Raw genomic sequence first — 17,426 nt, forward strand, 5'->3', positions numbered from 1 at the left:
CTTGATTTGTGACCCAAGATATGATCTATCCTGGAGAATATTCCATGAGCACTTGAGAAAAATGTGTATTCTGTTGTTTTTGGATGGAATGTCCTATAAATATCAATTAAGTCCATCTTGTTTAATGTATCATTTAAAACTTGTGTTTCCTTATTTATTTTCATTTTGGATGATCTGTCCATTGGTGAAAGTGGGGTGTTAAAATCCCCTGCTATGAATGTGTTACTGTCGATTTCCCTTTTTATGGTTGTTAGTATTTGCCTTATGTATTGAGGTGCTCCTATGTTGGGTGCATAAATATTTACAATTGTTATATCTTCTTCTTGGATCGATCCCTTGATCATTATGTAGTGTCCTTCTTCGTCCCTTCTAATAGTCTTTATTTTAAAGTCTATTTTGTCTGATATGAGAATTGCTACTCCAGCTTTCTTTTGGTTTCCATTTGCATGGAATATCTTTTTCCATCCCCTCATTTTCAGTCTGTATGTGTCTCTAGGTCTGAAGTGGGTCTCTTTTAGACAGCATATATGTGGGTCTTGTTTTTGTATCCATTCAGCCAATCTGTGCCTTTTGGTGGGAGCATTTAATCTATTTACATTTAAGGTAATTATCGATATGTATGTTCCTATTCCTATTTTCTTAATTGTTTGGGGTTTGTTATTGTAGGTCTTTTCCTTCTCTTGTGTTTCTTGCCTAAAGAAATTCCTTTAGCATTTGTTGTAAAGCTGGTTCGGTGGTGCTGAACTCTCTCAGCTTTTGCTTTTCTGTAAAGATTTTAATTTCTCCATCACATCTGAATGAGATCCTTGCTGGGTAGAGTAATCTTGGTTGCAGGTTTTTCTCCTACATCACTTTAAATATGTCCTGCCAGTCCCTTCTGGCTTGCAGAGTTTCTGCTGAAAGATCAGCTGTTAACCTTATGGGGATTCCCTTGTGTGTTATTTGTTGTTTTTCCCTTGCTGCTTTTAATATGTTTTCTTTGTATTTAATTTTTGACAGTTTGATTAATATGTGTCTTGGCGTGTTTCTCCTTGGATTTATCCTGTATGGGACTCTCTGTGCTTCCTGGACTTGATTAACTATTTCCTTTCCCATATTAGGGAAGTTTTCAACTATAATCTCTTCAAATATTTTCTCAGTCCCTTTCTTTTTCTCTTCTTCTTCTGGGACCCCTATAACTCGAATGTTGGTGCGTTTAATGTTGTCCCGGAGGTCTCTGAGACTGTCCTCAGTTCTCTTCATTCTTTTTTCTTTATTCTGCTCTGCAGTAGTTATTTCCACTATTTTATCTTCCAGGTCACTTATTTGTTCTTCTGCCTCAGCTATTCTGCTATTGATCCCTTCTAGAGTATTTTTAATTTCATTTATTGTGTTGTTCATCATTGTTTGTTTCCTCTTTAGTTCTTCTAGGTCCTTGTTAAATGTTTCTTGCATTTTGTCCATTCTATTTCCAAGGTTTTGGATCATGTTTACTATCATTATTCTGAATTCTTTTTCAGGCAGGCTGCCTATTTCCTCTTCATTTGTTAGGTCTGGTGGGTTTTTATCTTGCTCCTTCATCTGCTGTGTGTTTTTCTGTCTTCTCATTTTGCTTATCTTACTGTGTTTGGGGTCTCCTTTTTGCAGGCTGCAGGTTCGTAGTTCCCGTTGTTTTTGGTGTCTGTCCCTAGTGGCTAAGGTTGGTTCAGTGGGTTGTGTAGGCTTCCTGGTGGAGGGGACTAGTGCCTGTGTTGTGGTGGATGAGGCTGGATCTTGTCTTTCTGGTGGGCAGGTCCTCGTCTGGTGGTGTGTTTTGGGGTGTCTGTGGACTTATTACGATTTTAGGCAACCTCTCTGCTAATGGGTGGGGTTGTGTTCCTGTCTTGATATTTGTTTGGCATAGGGTGTCCAGCACTGTAGCTTGCTGGTCGTTAAGTGAAGCTGGGTGTTGGTGTTGAGATGGAGATCTCTGGGAGATTTTCTCCATTTGATATTACGTGGCGCTGGGAGGTCTCTTGTGGACCAGTGTCCTGAAGTTGGCCCTCCCACCTCAGAGGCACAGCACTGACTCCTGGCTGCAGCACCAAGAGACTTTTGGGAGGTCTGAGGTCTTCTGCCAGCATTCAGTGGGTGTTCTATAGGAATTGTTCCACACGTACATGTATTTCTGATGTATCTGTGGGGAGGAAGGTGATCTCCGCATCTTAGTCTTCTCCCATCTTTCTCAGCACCATTATTGCCTAGGCATATTCTCAGAGGTATTTGAGAAAACTAAGAACACAGCCTTTTATTTTGACATAATTTTTAAAAAACTGTAGTTACCTGGTGGGAGCAGTGGTGGTGAGGGTGGGGTGGAGATCACACCTAAGTGTAGTTATAATATTTAAAGAGCCTCAGCCTCACCAGTCATTAGGAAAATGCAAGTCAAAACCGTAAGATACCATTTTATACCTTCTAGGATGGCTATTATAAAACAAAACAAAGCAAAACAGAAAATAGCAAGTGTTGGTGAGGATATGGAGAAATTGGACCCCTTGTGCACTGCAGATGGAATGTAAAATGATTCAGCTGTCACAGAAAACAGTCGTTCTTACGAAAATTAAATATATATTTACCATTTGATCCAGCAATTCCACTTCTGGGTACTTACTCCCCCCCAAAAATTGAAAGCAGAGACTTGAACAGATATTTGTGCACCTATGTTCATAGCAATATTATTCACAATAGCCAAAATATGGAAACAGTGCAAATAACTAAGGATCAATGAATGGGTAAGAAAAATGTGGTATATATAGACAATGAATATTATTTAGCCTTGAAAAGGGAAGGAATTCTAACATATGCTACAACATGGATGAACCTTGAAGATTACACTAAATGAAATAAGCTAGGCACAAAAAGAACATCATATTTGATTTATGGGTGGGTACCTACAGTACTCAAATTCATAGACACAGAAAGTAGAATGGTGCTTGGCAGGAGGATGAGGGAATAGGGTTATTGTTTAATGGGTATAGAATTTTAGTTTGGTGAGATTAAAAATTTCTGGAAATGGATAGTAGTAATGGTTGTACGACATTGTAAATGTACTTGGCACTACTGAACTATACACTTAAAAGTGGTTAAAATGGTAAATTTTATGTCGTGTATATTTTGCCACGATAAAAAGAGGGTCAGCATCAAAAGAACACTTGTGCAGGCAAGAACATCAGTTAGGTAGGGGTAAGGCCATTGGAGTATCCTCAGTTGAACAGAACAAAGTGCTCATAGTTTAACTTTTTCTGTTTTAACTCAAAGAAAAATAGAATATTTTTATACTATGACAGGACACAATTTACAAAGCTGATGTCTGATGACCACCACTATTTTTCTTCCCTTTGGGAATTTGGAAGGAGGCATATTTCTTCACCAGCTGTAGCTCCCCAGAGCAATCCCACATACCCTCCAACTTTGTCCTCCCTGGGAATCTACTTAATCACTCCCAGGGCTTAATCTTCTGCTTATATGCTGATGATTCCCAAATCTATGTTTCCACCCCAGAACTGCCTGCTGAATATCTCCGCTTAGATGTCATCGTAGGGACCTCAACGTCAATGTATCAAATCCGAGCCCATCTTTTCGCCCACTTGTTCCTAATCCCCAGCCCCTTCTCTGGCATTCTCCTCTCAGTTATGGGCACCACCACCTCACTGTCCAGCCAGCCAAGCGCTAAACCCCAGTCATTCTAACTGACTTCTCCCTCCTCTTCATCACCCACTTCCAGTAAGCCACCAGCCTGCTGTGTCTCCAGTCCCTCCCCTCTTACTGCCTTTCCTCAAGCCTCTGCTCCCCACCCCACCCCCACTCCGCTGCCAGAGTGAATTTACCACCCTTGGCAGCCACTGGATTAAAATCTGCAATAGCCTTCTGCATGATAAAACCCATATTCTGTAGCATGCAACAATGTCTTAGCGATTCTGCCCAGAGCCCGCTCCTGTTGGGGTGTGCCCTGCACCTGTGGGCCACTCAGAGATCACTTCATAGGTGCTCAGGAAATCTCAGTTGAGTCAATAATAATCATCAATTCGTCAGTCTGATCCCTGGCTCCCTTTCTAGCCTACTCTTTCAGCACTCCTCCATCCATACCCTCCACTCCAGCCTGCTTTACTTCTTGGTGTTTCCCTGGGTAGGATAAGCTATTCCTGCCTCCCTATCTTTGCAGGGGGGTTAAATGACTTGTTTAGTAACCCAACGTTGTCATGTGTCACCCTGAGCAACGTATTTAGCCCCACTAGACTTAAGCTTCCTTGCCTGTAAAACAGAGTAAATGCCTACCTCACAAAATTGTAGTAAGCATATAATGAGATAACATATGCAAAAGTGGTCTGTAAACCATAAAAATGCTATAAAATGTTATTTTGTAATTCATCAAAGCCTAGCTTTAATGCTGCCACTTCCAAGAAGCCTTTCTGATATCCTAAGCAGAAACCATCCTCCTCCTCTTGGAAGCCCCACCATACATAGCCCGTATGCTCTCATGGATTCCATCACACTCCTTAACTTACCCACGTTCATGTCTCATGTCTACAACCAGATCACAAACTCCATGAAGTCAGCATCCATTCCTACGCCATGGCTCTCCCTCCACCCTGTCAAGGTCTCAAGGGTCTAGAGTCTTTCAAAGAGAATCAACTTCTAAGATTTGAAGAGGTGGAGACTAAAAGTTCCTAGTGGTGAAGTAGCAGGAAGTCTTCTGTTTGCAATGCCCCTTGGGATCACGGATCCACCTCCAAATGACGAGTCCATCCACTGTGAGCTGGAATGACAGTAGCTGACCCACCCACTGCCAGTCCTCAAGCCTGGACTGCGTTAGACATGGCTGGTCAGTCACAGGCCCTGTTTTGCTGAACGTGGAGGGTTCCAGCAACTTTTCCAACACAGCTCCAGGTAGCCGTGACTAGTTGATCAATTTCAGCACAAGAGAGAAAAATCCTTTACCATCCACTAAGCTCAGAGATGCCTGCAAATAGCTGGCCTAAAGTCACTATAGAGCAAGATAAAGGGTTAAAAAAAGGGAGGGATGACTTCAGATCTGGCATGTGGGCTAGTTGGGCTTTAAAGTAGATGTCAATCCCTGGGTGCTGGCTCTGGGCAGGCTATTTCAGAGGACACGGCCCGCACTATATTTATGCACAGAGATTTTGTCCCAAACTGAAAGGTCGAAGATTCCCAAAGGCATCCCCTTCAGGAACCCCAGAAACCTCTTTGATGGGGGAGGGAGCCTGAGGGTCTTGGTTTCCCACGAAATGGCCCCACCTCAGTTCACTTAGTGCTCAGCCACTCATGTCTTCCTAAAAAGGTGCCAACGGAGTGTCAGCCTGTTTTCCTCCACAAAGGGATTACGTGTAATTAAAAGGGATTATGCTTTGAAGGAAGAAACTAGCCTTTAATCAGCCAGAGAAGGACACAGCAGCCTGAGCTGGAGGTGCTCTGGGCGCCATGTATGCCTGTTGCTGCCTGTGAGCCCCAGCCATAGACAGAGGGCTAGGAGTGGTCTCCCGGTCTTCCGTGGTCAACAGCATGGGCTTTGCCAGACAGATCAAGCTTCTGCTCTGGAAGAACTGGACCCTGCGGAAAAGGCAAAAGGTAACAGGTGCAGCTTGTGGTCCCACACTGAGGAGGTGTGGAGCAAATAGACAGTGGAGAGAGTGGGTGGGGTGGGAGTGGGCAAAGTGAGTAGCCAACGGGCTGGTTGCCATTTATCACTGAAGCAGCAGGTAACTGTCTGTGTCCTCTGTGAGCCTCTCTGACAAATGTCCTTCACAGTAAGGTGTGCTTCTCTGTCCTGAGGTAGCTGCCTTCCACCTACAGCCCAGCACAGCCATATTATAAAGTCTGCTTTTGCCTGCCCTGAACATGAATCCATTGCCTGCCCATCCCTCCCCTGCCCCCGGTTTTTAAACCTGCTCCTCTGTCCATATGCCCTTGTGCAGCCGTGCTGTGCGGCAGGAAGAGCCCTAAGTCCTGAAGATCAGGCTCAAAGGAAAACCATGCTCTCTAAGAGCTTTCCAATCCAATGATACTATGTTTCATTGGTTCTACAAAGCACACTGGTTTTTCACATTTCTGAAACTGGACTGCAGCTCACAATCAAGTGACACATTCTTTTCATAGTGTGCAAAAAATAACAGTGCATCTGACAATTGATGGTGTCTTAGATTCAATGAGATATCTTATCAACAACCACGGATGTTTACTGAGATTTCCAGTGAGCACACATGGGACTGGGCTGGATCAGGGACTTAAAAGACACAGATCCTATGCACTTCGAGTCTGGCTGTGAGAACCCAAAATATGTTTTGAGACCAAGAGCAAGAAAAAGGAACATAGTCCAAATATCTCCTGAGAACAGGCAAGAGCCACAGGAGATCAGGGATCCCAGGGGTATACATGTAAATCTGACTGGCCTTCGTAATTTTTTTCTAAGAAAGGGTAAAGAGTGAATATATAACTATAAAGAAACAATGCACATTGCTATGGCCTCAGGGGCATGGCAATGCCAGATGACTAAAGGAGCCGAGAGAAGATGAAGGGGGGAGGATTGAGGGGTGGGCAGGGTTGGGATTAGAGGGAGCCAGGCAAAGCAGGAGAGCTTGGAAGGAGACAGGGAGGAAGACGGGCTGTAGGGAAGAAGAGAACAGATCTGTTCCAAGCCTCGATGCAGAGTGGGTTTGTGTGGGCAGGACAGGGTTTTTGTGGGCGTTGGAAAGAAGGTTAGAGAGGGAAGGGGGCCAACAGGTGGAACATCTGAAGACCTATGATGAGTGTCTCAGTCAGGGTCCAGTCAGAGGGACTCTAATACAAGGAGGTGTTAGCTAGTACGAAGCTGGTAACTGAGGATGTAACAGAACTCCAGGGTGACATGGAGGTAGCAATTGCAGGATGCAGCTACCACCCCTAGAGCTGAGAGAACCAAAGGGAGAAAGCGGAATACAGAGGAGAAGAACACAGAGGAGATGTTAGCAGAGGTGGAACTCAGCCCTGTGAGTAAGGGATTCAGTGAGGCTGCTGCTGGGGTCTCTGAGCTCGGTCTTAGGCCCAGACCCAGGAGGAAGAAGCCCTGGCTGGCAAAAGGGTTTGGAACTGAGGTAGAATAGCTTAATAACTGGCATGAAAGGGAGCAGCAAGGGACACAATCCAACCATGTGCACAGATGATCCTTCCCACTTGTATGGCTTGGGCAGGACTTAGGGAGGCTGGAGGGGAAAGACAAGTTAGGACCCCCTCCTACTGGGAGACACCAGTGTCCTCAGGCTGCTTTCCTTTGTCAAAGCTGGTGTGATTTTCAAATTAGCACTGAAGTTATTTGCTATCCCAGGAGCCAAGCGCTAAGGGTAATCAGGGACTCAATCTTATTTCTGGGAGCTTCCTTTCTAGAATGCAAATAGGTAAAATTGAAACAGACTCATTACTAAATTTGTTCACTTATTCATTTAATAACACTTGTTATTAAAGGAACCTTCAATTAACAAATACTTAATAATTGCCAGGCACTGTGCCAGGTGCTGGGTACACAATGACCAACAAGACAATCACAGTCCCTGCCTGCATGCTGCTTATAATCTATGGGATGCTGAGAAATTAACATTCTCACTCAATTTGACTCTCATTGTGCTCTTCATGGTCCTCAAAAAATGTACCCAAGGACTACAGCTGCTGGCCTGAAATGATTCCATTCCTGTGGCAAAGCATGTTGACATATCCTATCCTAAAATAATCCCATTTTCAGTCACAGGGTTTGGCTCAGAGGTCCTCACAGTCTCTGCTTCCTTTTGCTGGTGTTGGTAGGTGGCCCCTGTTCAGGGACTCTGTCTTCTCCAGTGTGCTTCCTAGGGGAGCACATTGCCCGCCCCTCTGCAGCAAGATGGGGCCTTTCAGGGTGAGGACCTTGACTGCGGGAATCTCCCAGGAAGCACCTAGTTGGGGCTGACATTTGTATGATGACATCCTGATGGCCTGGAAATTGAGGTCTCTGTCTGGTGTGCCTCCAGCTAGCTTCCCCTCTGCTCCCACATTCCGAAAATTGCTCCCACATTCCGAAAATTTCCAGGATGTCTGGATATGATGGAGATATCCCCACAGCCCCTAAAAGCTCTTATGTAAAAGCTCTTATGGCTCCTTCTGTAAACTTTTGAAGCTGCCTGTAAAGCTTCTGGAAGCTTCTGCCTTCACAAAATGGTGACTCTACGAAAGAAAAATACAACACATGCAGCCCATAACTCAGCTCCTAGGTTTTTAATTCCTCAAACTTTCATGGTTTTTGATGTTTACTATTGTGAGCAGAGCAGGAGCAAAAACCAGATACCAAATTTCCCCATTCCTCCTCTCTTTATCACTAAGAGCATAAATGAAAGTCTTCAGATCTCTGCCTTCCTCCCTCCCTTTTTTTCTTCCTCTGTTGACATTATTAAGTATTACCAAGTGCCTGGCACTGCACTAAGTATCACCTCATTTAACCCTCACCTCAGTTCCGTGAGAGAGCTACCACTATTATCCGCCATGGGTACTGATGAGGTTGTTGAGGCTTCAGATGTTAGAGACTGGTGGGGCTGGATCCAGGACTCCAGGACAGGCAGACATGTCAGTTACCCCACACTGCCCCCATGTATAAAGCCCCGTCTAATTAGCTGGTCAGGAAGACCACAAAGGTAGGGTGACTGTATAATTTATCATCCAATCCAGGGTAGTTTTAAAAGTGAAAGGAGGCACTATTAATAATAATAGTAATAATTAATAATTACACCAGCACAATAAGTGTAAACTGATACTGGACCTGGCAAACCAGGCTGTATGGTCACCCTCTATGTCCTATATAGCCAGGTGAGTTAGACAGCCCCTGCCCTCATGGAATTCAGAGCCAGGTGGAAACAGGTGCCTGTGCACAATTGCTGAGTGGAAAACCATGTGCAACTGTGGAGTAGAAGGAAGCTTGGGGTGGGGGATGAGGATGAGCTCTGGGAGCTCAGAAGAGAGACTGGGGTTGGCAGGAGTAAGAGAAGTCTCCACAAGGAGTTCGTTCCCAGAGCATGCGTTTCCAAAGATAAGACCTCTCCCACTGGTGGGGACAAATACATGTGCGCCCACATTTCGATGGGTCAGGCACTGTGTTGGGACGGTTTATAAAGACCATTAGATGTGTCTCTTGCCCCTTAGAGCCCATAGTCTAGGGCCCCTTGGTGTCATCTCCCTGGTCCCAGCTTCCATATCAGGGCGGGATACTTGGGGAAGCCTAAGGATTCATGAGAGTACGGGGCTTATCATTTCTCGGACCCCAGACCTGGACATCTGGTACCGCTGTGACCTTTGACTTGGGGACCAGAATTAGGTGAGGAAAACCTGGCAGGTGTGGAGAAGCTGGGCAGCCAGCTCCAAGCCTTCCCAGGTCCTGGGTCATACTCATCCAGGCTGAGAACCCTGTTTGGGCTCTCGGTGCAGAAGGGAGAATCCTGCAGCTCATTTCAAAACTTGGCCACCCGCTTTCAAATTGAAAACAGAGTAGGAGGGAAGAAAACCTAACTGGCCAAGATTTAAAACAACAAGCACGACTCTGCCCTTCCCTGTGACCCCTCCTCCCCTAAGTAGGTTGAGTGGTAAAGAGAGGGGGAGGGGAGGGGGGAAAAAAAGGGAACAAGGAAATACCAGTTTGGAAAAAAAAATTTCCACCGGCCCCTTCTGAGCTTCGGCTGGGCTTAATTAAAGTTACAGACATGTTTAAAGAGAAGGGGTGTGGGGAGTCAGAGCTGCTCTGAAAACATGTTTTTAATTACACTGTGGAATTTCTCCCTAGGGTATGCCTGTGCACAGTTGAGCATCAAGGACAAAGATGCCGCTCTGGGGTTGGGGTGCTGAGTCCACAGTTCTGGGGGAGGGAGAAGAGGTTGTTGTGAGGACGTGCCGGGCTAGAAGGGCTAGAAAAGAATTGCCGGTGGTCTTTGTGCAGGGAGTGAAGTGTGAAATGCAGCCCTTCCAAAACAAATGCTTGCAGAGTTGGAGCAGTACCACTGACGTCTCAAAAAATGCTTTTCAAAGATTACCAACCACTACCTGTGCCAGTGGTTCTCAGCCCCCGCTGCATATTGGAACTACCTGAGAAGTGTTAAAAAACAAACAAAAGACACCGAGCTGATGTCCCACGGCCAGGCATCCTGGTGTAATTGATGTGGGGCATGGCCCAAACTCCCCACAGGATTCCTGCCTGCAGCTGCGTGAGAACCGCAGACCTAGGTCAACGAAGGTGATCATTGGAGAGGCAGGAAACAGCAGCCCTAATTCAGAGATATGGTGAAGAGGAACACCTGCAAATCTGTACTAGTCCTATTACTAGGCAAAGGATGAAGGAGGAAAGGAAAATTCTGATCTGGTCTCCTCCTGATGGGTGGACTTCCAAAGAACAGATACTTCAAAAATACAAGAGTGAGTGAGTGAGTGGGTGAGTAGATGAGAGAGTGTGTGACTTACATGGCAAAGAGAGATGAGGTGCACTAGCTTAAGTTTAGGAATTTTATCCATGGGACAGGTAAGACAGGCTGGCTGACCCTCCCATGGTCCAAGGCCCTCTAACATATGGAGTAGGGGACAGTGTGTGGTTAGTTTTCTCAGGAAGCCCCATGTTTCCAAACTGACAACTGAGCAGTTCTGACTCCAGAAAGGGAGAAAAGGAGGAAACATAAATGTGAGTGGAGGGCAGACCTAGGAGTTGCAGATAATTTTAATTATAACTCGCTCTTCAGACTTTATAATGTGCTGTCACCTACAACGTCCTTGTGACCCTTGTGAGAGTCAATAATAAATGGCCCACGTTGATAGAATGTTACCACGTGCCAGACTCTGCTTTAGGTGTTTTACACAGTGAACTCATTTCATCCTCACAGCTGCTCTGAGAGGTAGGTCCTGATATCACCCCCATTTTACAGAAGACACCCTGAGGCATGGAGAGGTAGAATGGGTTACCCAAGGTTGTACAGCTAATAGGGAGTGAAGTTGGCTAAGAACCCCTGGTATTGACACACTCTTAACCCTCAGTATAAGCTGTAGGACAAAGTAGTCCCATTTCACAGATGAGAAAACGGAGACTTGGGGATTAAGCAAGCCCTAAAGTGACTCCTAACCTAGCTCTTCCCATTCTCAAATCAACATCAATGTCTTATACACCAGACAATTCCCAGATAGACATTGTTTCATGGAAGGTGGCTGACTTACTAGATAGGAAGCCAGTTTTGCAAGCAGTTGTCTTAAGGAAGAGTCAAATGTGTGGAATCTGGACTGGTTGTCTCATTTCCTTGGTGAGGACACCACGAATAAGTTTTGGTTTCATTGCTTGCATCTATCACTCACATTGCTGTCTTGTGGAACTTGCTCCCCGACCTTGCCCACTGACAGGGCGACCTGGGATGGAAGGCGTGAAGCCAGCATACATGTCCCTGGGGAAAACAGTTTGTTAAGTCTGCAAACGGTTGTTTACCTAAGCCTCTAGTCACCTCCAGCTTTCCAGAGAAGCCTCCTAGACCAGTCTTGACAGAGACTCACTCATTCCACCAATATTTACTGGGCAATTATTATAAGCTTGGCCCTGTGTTGGGTGTAGTGACAAGAATAGATGTGGTCCCTGTCCTCAGGAAGCTTATAGCTAGTGAGGGGTCCACCTTCATGAAGGAGTAATGACTCTGAAGTACGATGAGTGATAAAACAGGGGAAGTGCGCTGCTGTGGGAACAGCTGTGCTGGCTAGTACCCAGCAAAGATGGATGAAGCTGTTAACAGTGAGATAGGGTCACCGGGGACAGTCTTTACTCTTCCTCCCTTGATTTGCATGACCTGCGGGGACTGCCAGCATTTCTATGGCTATCAAGTATGCTTGGGGTCAGTCCTCTTAACACGGGATGGGACTTGTCCAATACTGGTGTTTTGCCATTTTCGGGGAGAATATGTACCTTAAGGAAAAATCTTCTATTCTTTCTTCTTCCCATAATGTTTGTGTGAGTTTTTCCTCTAAAACATCCTCCCTAGACATATTTTGGATAAAACATTTTGTAAAAAGTTACAACTGCATAACCACCACCTACCCTGAACATCTTTTGCTTTTTCTTCAATGTATTATCTTTTTACCCTCTTCGACTTATGTTATGATTTGTAATAATTCAGTTGCCAGCAGACCTCACCAACAGAAAAGGAACAAAGGTTTATTGAGCACCTGCTATGGTGTCCACTACTTTGCTGAGAGTTTAAGTACATTTCTTTGGAAGGAACAACAAAGGGTTAAATTTAAAACCATGAGAATAGCCCCTAGCAGATCTATATATACTTACATTTCTATTCTTAGCCATCTGCCTTAATTCTCCTTTAAATCTTATGAGTTTCCTTCCTAAGGTCTCTGGAATGGGGGTTGGGTAGAAGAACTATTACATTCCCCAATACATACCCGCCCACCCTTCCCCCAATAATCCCACACCTCCACCCATACCCTCATGTGCAATGCCGCGGGGTGTGGGCTGAAGCAACCAACTTGTTCTCCTTCCTTTGGAGTCAAGAGTCCTTAAACTCTAAACTGAACCTAAATTTAAATACCTACTTTCAATTGTATGTCGGTATCAGCAACCTCTTCCAGTATTATAAAATCCTGCGGCGGCATAAGTTTAAGCAACAAGAAATTGCTGAAGGAAAACGTTGGTATACCCAGATTTCTGGGTTTGACTTTGCTATGGATCACAGTAGTTCACAGAGGCATTTGCACCTTCATTCATTCATTCATTCATTCATTCATTCAGTGACCTCACATGCAAAGTCTAGCAGCGCTAGAAGAAGACAGGGCCGGTGTGTGTGTGGGAGTGGGGGGAATGTGGAAGAGCACTGAGCCGGGAGACAGGAGGCTGGATTTTGGTTCCAATGCTGTCACTGCTGATGAGACACTGCACAGGTCACCTGCCCTTCCTGGGCCTCTATTTCCTCATCTGCAGAAGGAGAGGTTACAAGGATACCTTTACTACCTGCAGCATCAGCATTACCTGTGAGCTTGTTAGACATGTGAGGTCTGATGGGGTCTTACAGAATCAGAATTTGCATTCATGTGCACAGCAACATCCAAGGGCATATCTTGATGACCTTTGACGAAAGTACTGTGCTAATGCAGTTTTCTAAAATAGAGGCAGAATGGAACCCAGAGAGACACCAAGTCTCGTTAGTCTAATATATCAAAGTAGAGGCAGTATGGGAGATGGGATTTTAAAAAAAGGAAGTCCTTTAGGTAAATATACCACAACCAAAGTCCTATTGCATAGACAGGCACTGAAATGAAGTATGTCTGCTTTGGGTATGTTTCCTGTAATCTCTTAGCATCACTGGTCTTTCTCTCTTTTTGTTTTGTTTTCCCAGATTCGCTTTGTGGTGGAACTTGTGTGGCCTTTATCTTTATTTCTGGTCCTGATCTGGTTAAGGAATGTCAACCCACTCTACAGCCAACATGAATGTAAGCGTAATGGGGGTGAGGGCAGGGGGAGCCTTGGCAGGCCTGGAGGGCCTATCCATTTGTTTAGAAAGGTTTTGGGGGCTGGGGGTGCCAGGATCTGATCTGCTTATGATCATTTTATGCCTATGATGCAGAAAACAGAGATTCATCGGCGTTATGCAAACTAACTTTTAAATCCTACACATTCTATGCAACTACTTACATGTGGTTACTGAAGAATTGTGTAATTATTTTTTATTTGGTTGTTTTTTTCCTATACCTAAACTCTTCCTAACTTCAAAGGGAGCAGATTATAGATGAGTTCTTTGAAATATTTTGGACACAGTTCAGAGATATGTTAGACATGTTGCTAAAGAAAAATGAGAAGGGCCAAAAAATAGTATATTAATAATATAGTATTTCTTGGACCCCAGAGGTGTCCTGGGACCGAAGATGAGCCTGTAAGTACCTCTTTTGTACTATGCCCCTCAGAGAAAGCCTTCATCTGGTTTCTGGCCAGGATGACATCTTCTGGCTCTAGACAGCTGAGGTGAGGGCCTCAGGAGTTACACACAGCTGCTCAGTCCCCTATTCTTGCTCCTCAACCTCTTGTTTTTAAGTTTCAGGCCCCAAGTTCTGACTCAGCCTCCTGCGCATCAAACTCTTGCCTCTTTACCTCACCCCACAAGGAGCCCATAACCTGCGCCTGGGCCCCCTTTTGCATGCTTGGGAGTAGATGCTCAATACATAGTTGTGGAAGGAATAGATGGACCTCTTCTCCTCCTCAAGCATCAGCAACTCGCAGAGGCTTCTTGCGCTAACATCTCTCTGCCTCTCCCCATCCCCCCACCAAAACGATGTGCTTCTCCTCTGTTCCCCCTTCACACTTCCATCCATGCCTCTATTAGGACATTTGTCCAACTCTCCACTACACTGGGAGTTTGAGAGAAGAGACCCTGTCTCCAGCACTCTGCACAGGGCCTGGCATATATTAGATGTTCCTGCTTCGTTTTTTATTTTTCAACAAATTAATTAATTTATTTTATTTTTAGCTGCATTGGGTCTTCGTTGCAGTGTGTGGGCTTTTCATTGCGGTGGCTTCTCTAGTTGTGGAGCACGGGCTCTAGGTGCACGGCCTTCAGTAGTTGTGGCTCCCGGGCTCTGGAGCTCAGGCTCAGTAGTTGTGGTGCACGGGCTTAGTTGCCCCGCGGCATGTGGGATCTTCCCAGACCAGGGATTGAACCCATGTCCCCTGCATTGGCAGGCGGATTCTTAACCAATGCGCCACCAGGGAAGTCCCGCCCCTGCTTCTTAAATGTTGGTGAATGAAGGAAGGCACCAGAAGGGCAGGGGTCCTTCCTGCAGAGGCTCTAGATCCTAGGGCCTGCATCCTACTTGGTGTCAATGACTAACTCCTTGTCTTCATTTCCTGTCTTAAAGGCCATTTTCCCAACAAGGCGATGCCCTCAGCAGGAATGTTGCCATGGCTCCAGGGAATTTTCTGCAATGTGAACAATCCTTGTTTTCAAAGTCCCACCCCGGGAGAATCTCCTGGAATTGTGTCAAACTATAACAACTCCATGTAAGTGTTGAGATTCCCACCATACCAGGAGGAAGCTGTGCACCCTTTATTCTCATCTTGCCCTGGAGTTCATGTGTGAGCACACAGAGCATGTGACGCTGAATGAGTGTTTTTGTGGTTTGCTGAAACCTTAAACTCAAAGGAGCAGGGCATGTTTCCTCTCTGGAGCATTCTATCAGCTGTCAGGGCACTTGAGGAAAATGCTTCAAACTAAGGCCACATAACACAATTTCTTGGTTCATATATCCCCAAGATGTGACTTGGAGTCTAATTTCAGCCCCCTGCTGAGATGTGTCCACTGCCTCCAGGTCATTCACCTTCTTGGATGGAGTCACTGGATGAAAAAAACTCAGTTCCCCTTCTGTATCCTTACATCACTGTCCACGCTGGATCGATTCTGAGAGATCCCTGTTCCTTTAAAAGCCTTCTTGGACATCTAAAGGCTAAGAAAAATGTCAGGGAACCTTTTGAGGGTGAACGAAATCAAGTTTACAAGGTGAAGTTTGCTTCTTGGAAGACAAAGACAATTTCCAAATCCTCTGTCGTAAATGCTATCAGTTCCCTTGGTTGGCAAAATCTTAGTATACTGCCTGAGAGCAGAAGTTCTTAACCTGTGGGGCTGACGACCATTCCGAGAATCTGATGAAAACTGATGGCCCCTCTCCCAAGAAAGATGGACACACACACACACACAAAACATTACACTGTGCATATGATTTCAGGGGACTTGTGGACTCCAGGTTAATGACCTCTGGTCTGGGATCGAATTCAGGTCAAATTCCATACGAAAAGGGTCTATTTTTGGAATTCCCTCTCAGAGCAGGAGTTAGGGGGACTTGATGTAACATGTTCTATAGACAGAGGCTCAGGGATGAGGACAGGATCGTCCTTCAGCCACTGGGCTGACCTCGAGCTGCAGCTTGTGACGTTTCACCAACAAAGGCTTGTTGGGGAGTAGGCTTCACCTACCTGTATAAACATCAAGTCAGATGGAAACTGAGATATTTGGTTACTCCAGTTCTTTCCTTAGAGGAGATCTGGATATAATTCCTCCAGGACAAAACTGCATTTTGACTAAAAAAAAAAGAACGTTTGGTAATTCAGCTTAATACTCAGAGGCAGCCCCGCCCACCGGGAACAGACCGCGACTGCTTTTGCCCCACAGAGGCAAAGGTGAGTAGTTGTGACAGAGACTGCGTGCGCCACAAGCCTCTAATATGCTTGCTAACCCCCGGATGGTAGGAAGGTAGAGGAGGGAACACAGAACGCCCGTCTTCCCGGGAAAGTCAGCAGATGGCATCTTAGCCGGGCTCCCATGGCTGCAAATACCACCTGGAAGCTTTAATTTACAGTCCGTACTTTCAGCTTGAGCTTCCTTGAGGTGCCTGAGAAGAAACACCTGCCTAGAGACCCCATGGGTCACAGGGTGGGATCAGGGGAGACTTGAAGGCATTTCAGTGGAGGCTCTATGGAGCTTTGGTGGGACTGGCACTGACAGTGTCTACAGATTGAGAGGTGGGAGCGGGGGAAGGGAAGGGGTTTCGGACTCCAGCTGTACTCAGCGTTTGAACAAGGGAATCGGGGTTTCATGTCTCACACGCACATTATGAGTGAAATATTCATTTGCTTGCAGGGCACAGAACCACATTTAAACAAGTTTAAGCCTCAGAGGGAAAGATATGGTTTGGACACTAGACCTTCTTGAAAAGCCAGGAGCAGCAAGGCAGTCCTCAGGGAGTGGGAGAAGAACTGGAGAGCCGTCAGGAGGTCTTCCCTCCCGTCTGGGCCTACAAGGTCCAGCCTGTCTGCCTCCCTCTGGGCTTCTACTCCGTTTGCCTCTCTCCATGGACCAGTATCCCCTGCTTCTCAATGCCTGGGGTGGCGCTAGTTGCCCAGTTCACGGCCCCTCGGCTTGGGCAATCAGAAGAGCATCCCTGAGTACCATTCAAATTCCCGGGAACAGATCTGCTTAGCCCAGCTTTATTCTTCCTGTCCATCAGCCTTGGCGGGGGTGTGTGTGTGCATGCATGCAGAGAGGACTTTGCGGGTTAAGCGTGGCTGTCAGAACCTGCTCATGTGAATGGCTGGAAGGGCAGGTCTCAGAGAAGTGGGTACTGGCTGGGAAGAGCCTCCAGTAATATCTCCTAATATCCTATTTAAGGGTTCTTGGGACAGGAAACACATAGAGAATGGGGTTGAGAGGTGACCCAGCCCTGGCAAAGTTGGAAGACTTTTGACAACAAATTTCTCACTGCCCGTGTTATCTTATATGTATAAGGAAGTAAAAATATCTTTCTCCTTTGCCTTGGCAATATTGAGAGAATACATAATGTAATAGATAGGTCAAGCAGGTGGTATGTTAAAAAATTACACGAGGTATTATGAT

At 45.7% G+C, this 17,426-nt stretch overlaps 1 protein-coding gene across 1 annotated transcript in view; it reads left to right on the forward strand.

Moving 5' to 3' along the window:
• Positions 1–5,490: 5,490 nt before the first annotated feature.
• ABCA4 (ATP binding cassette subfamily A member 4) overlaps positions 5,491–17,426 on the forward strand; it is a 135,115-nt gene continuing 123,179 nt past the window's right edge. Inside the window, 3 exon segments of the mRNA XM_089919409.1 lie at positions 5,491–5,604; positions 13,386–13,479; positions 14,899–15,040. Of these exon segments, the coding sequence (XP_089775535.1) occupies positions 5,539–5,604; positions 13,386–13,479; positions 14,899–15,040 (302 nt within the window). The 5' untranslated portion in view covers positions 5,491–5,538.

The sequence above is a fragment of the Delphinapterus leucas genome, chromosome 1, assembly GCF_059928025.1.
Source record: "Delphinapterus leucas isolate spDelLeu-1000000601 "Yukka" chromosome 1, BTC_Dleu_Yukka2, whole genome shotgun sequence".
NCBI lineage: Eukaryota > Metazoa > Chordata > Mammalia > Artiodactyla > Monodontidae > Delphinapterus > Delphinapterus leucas.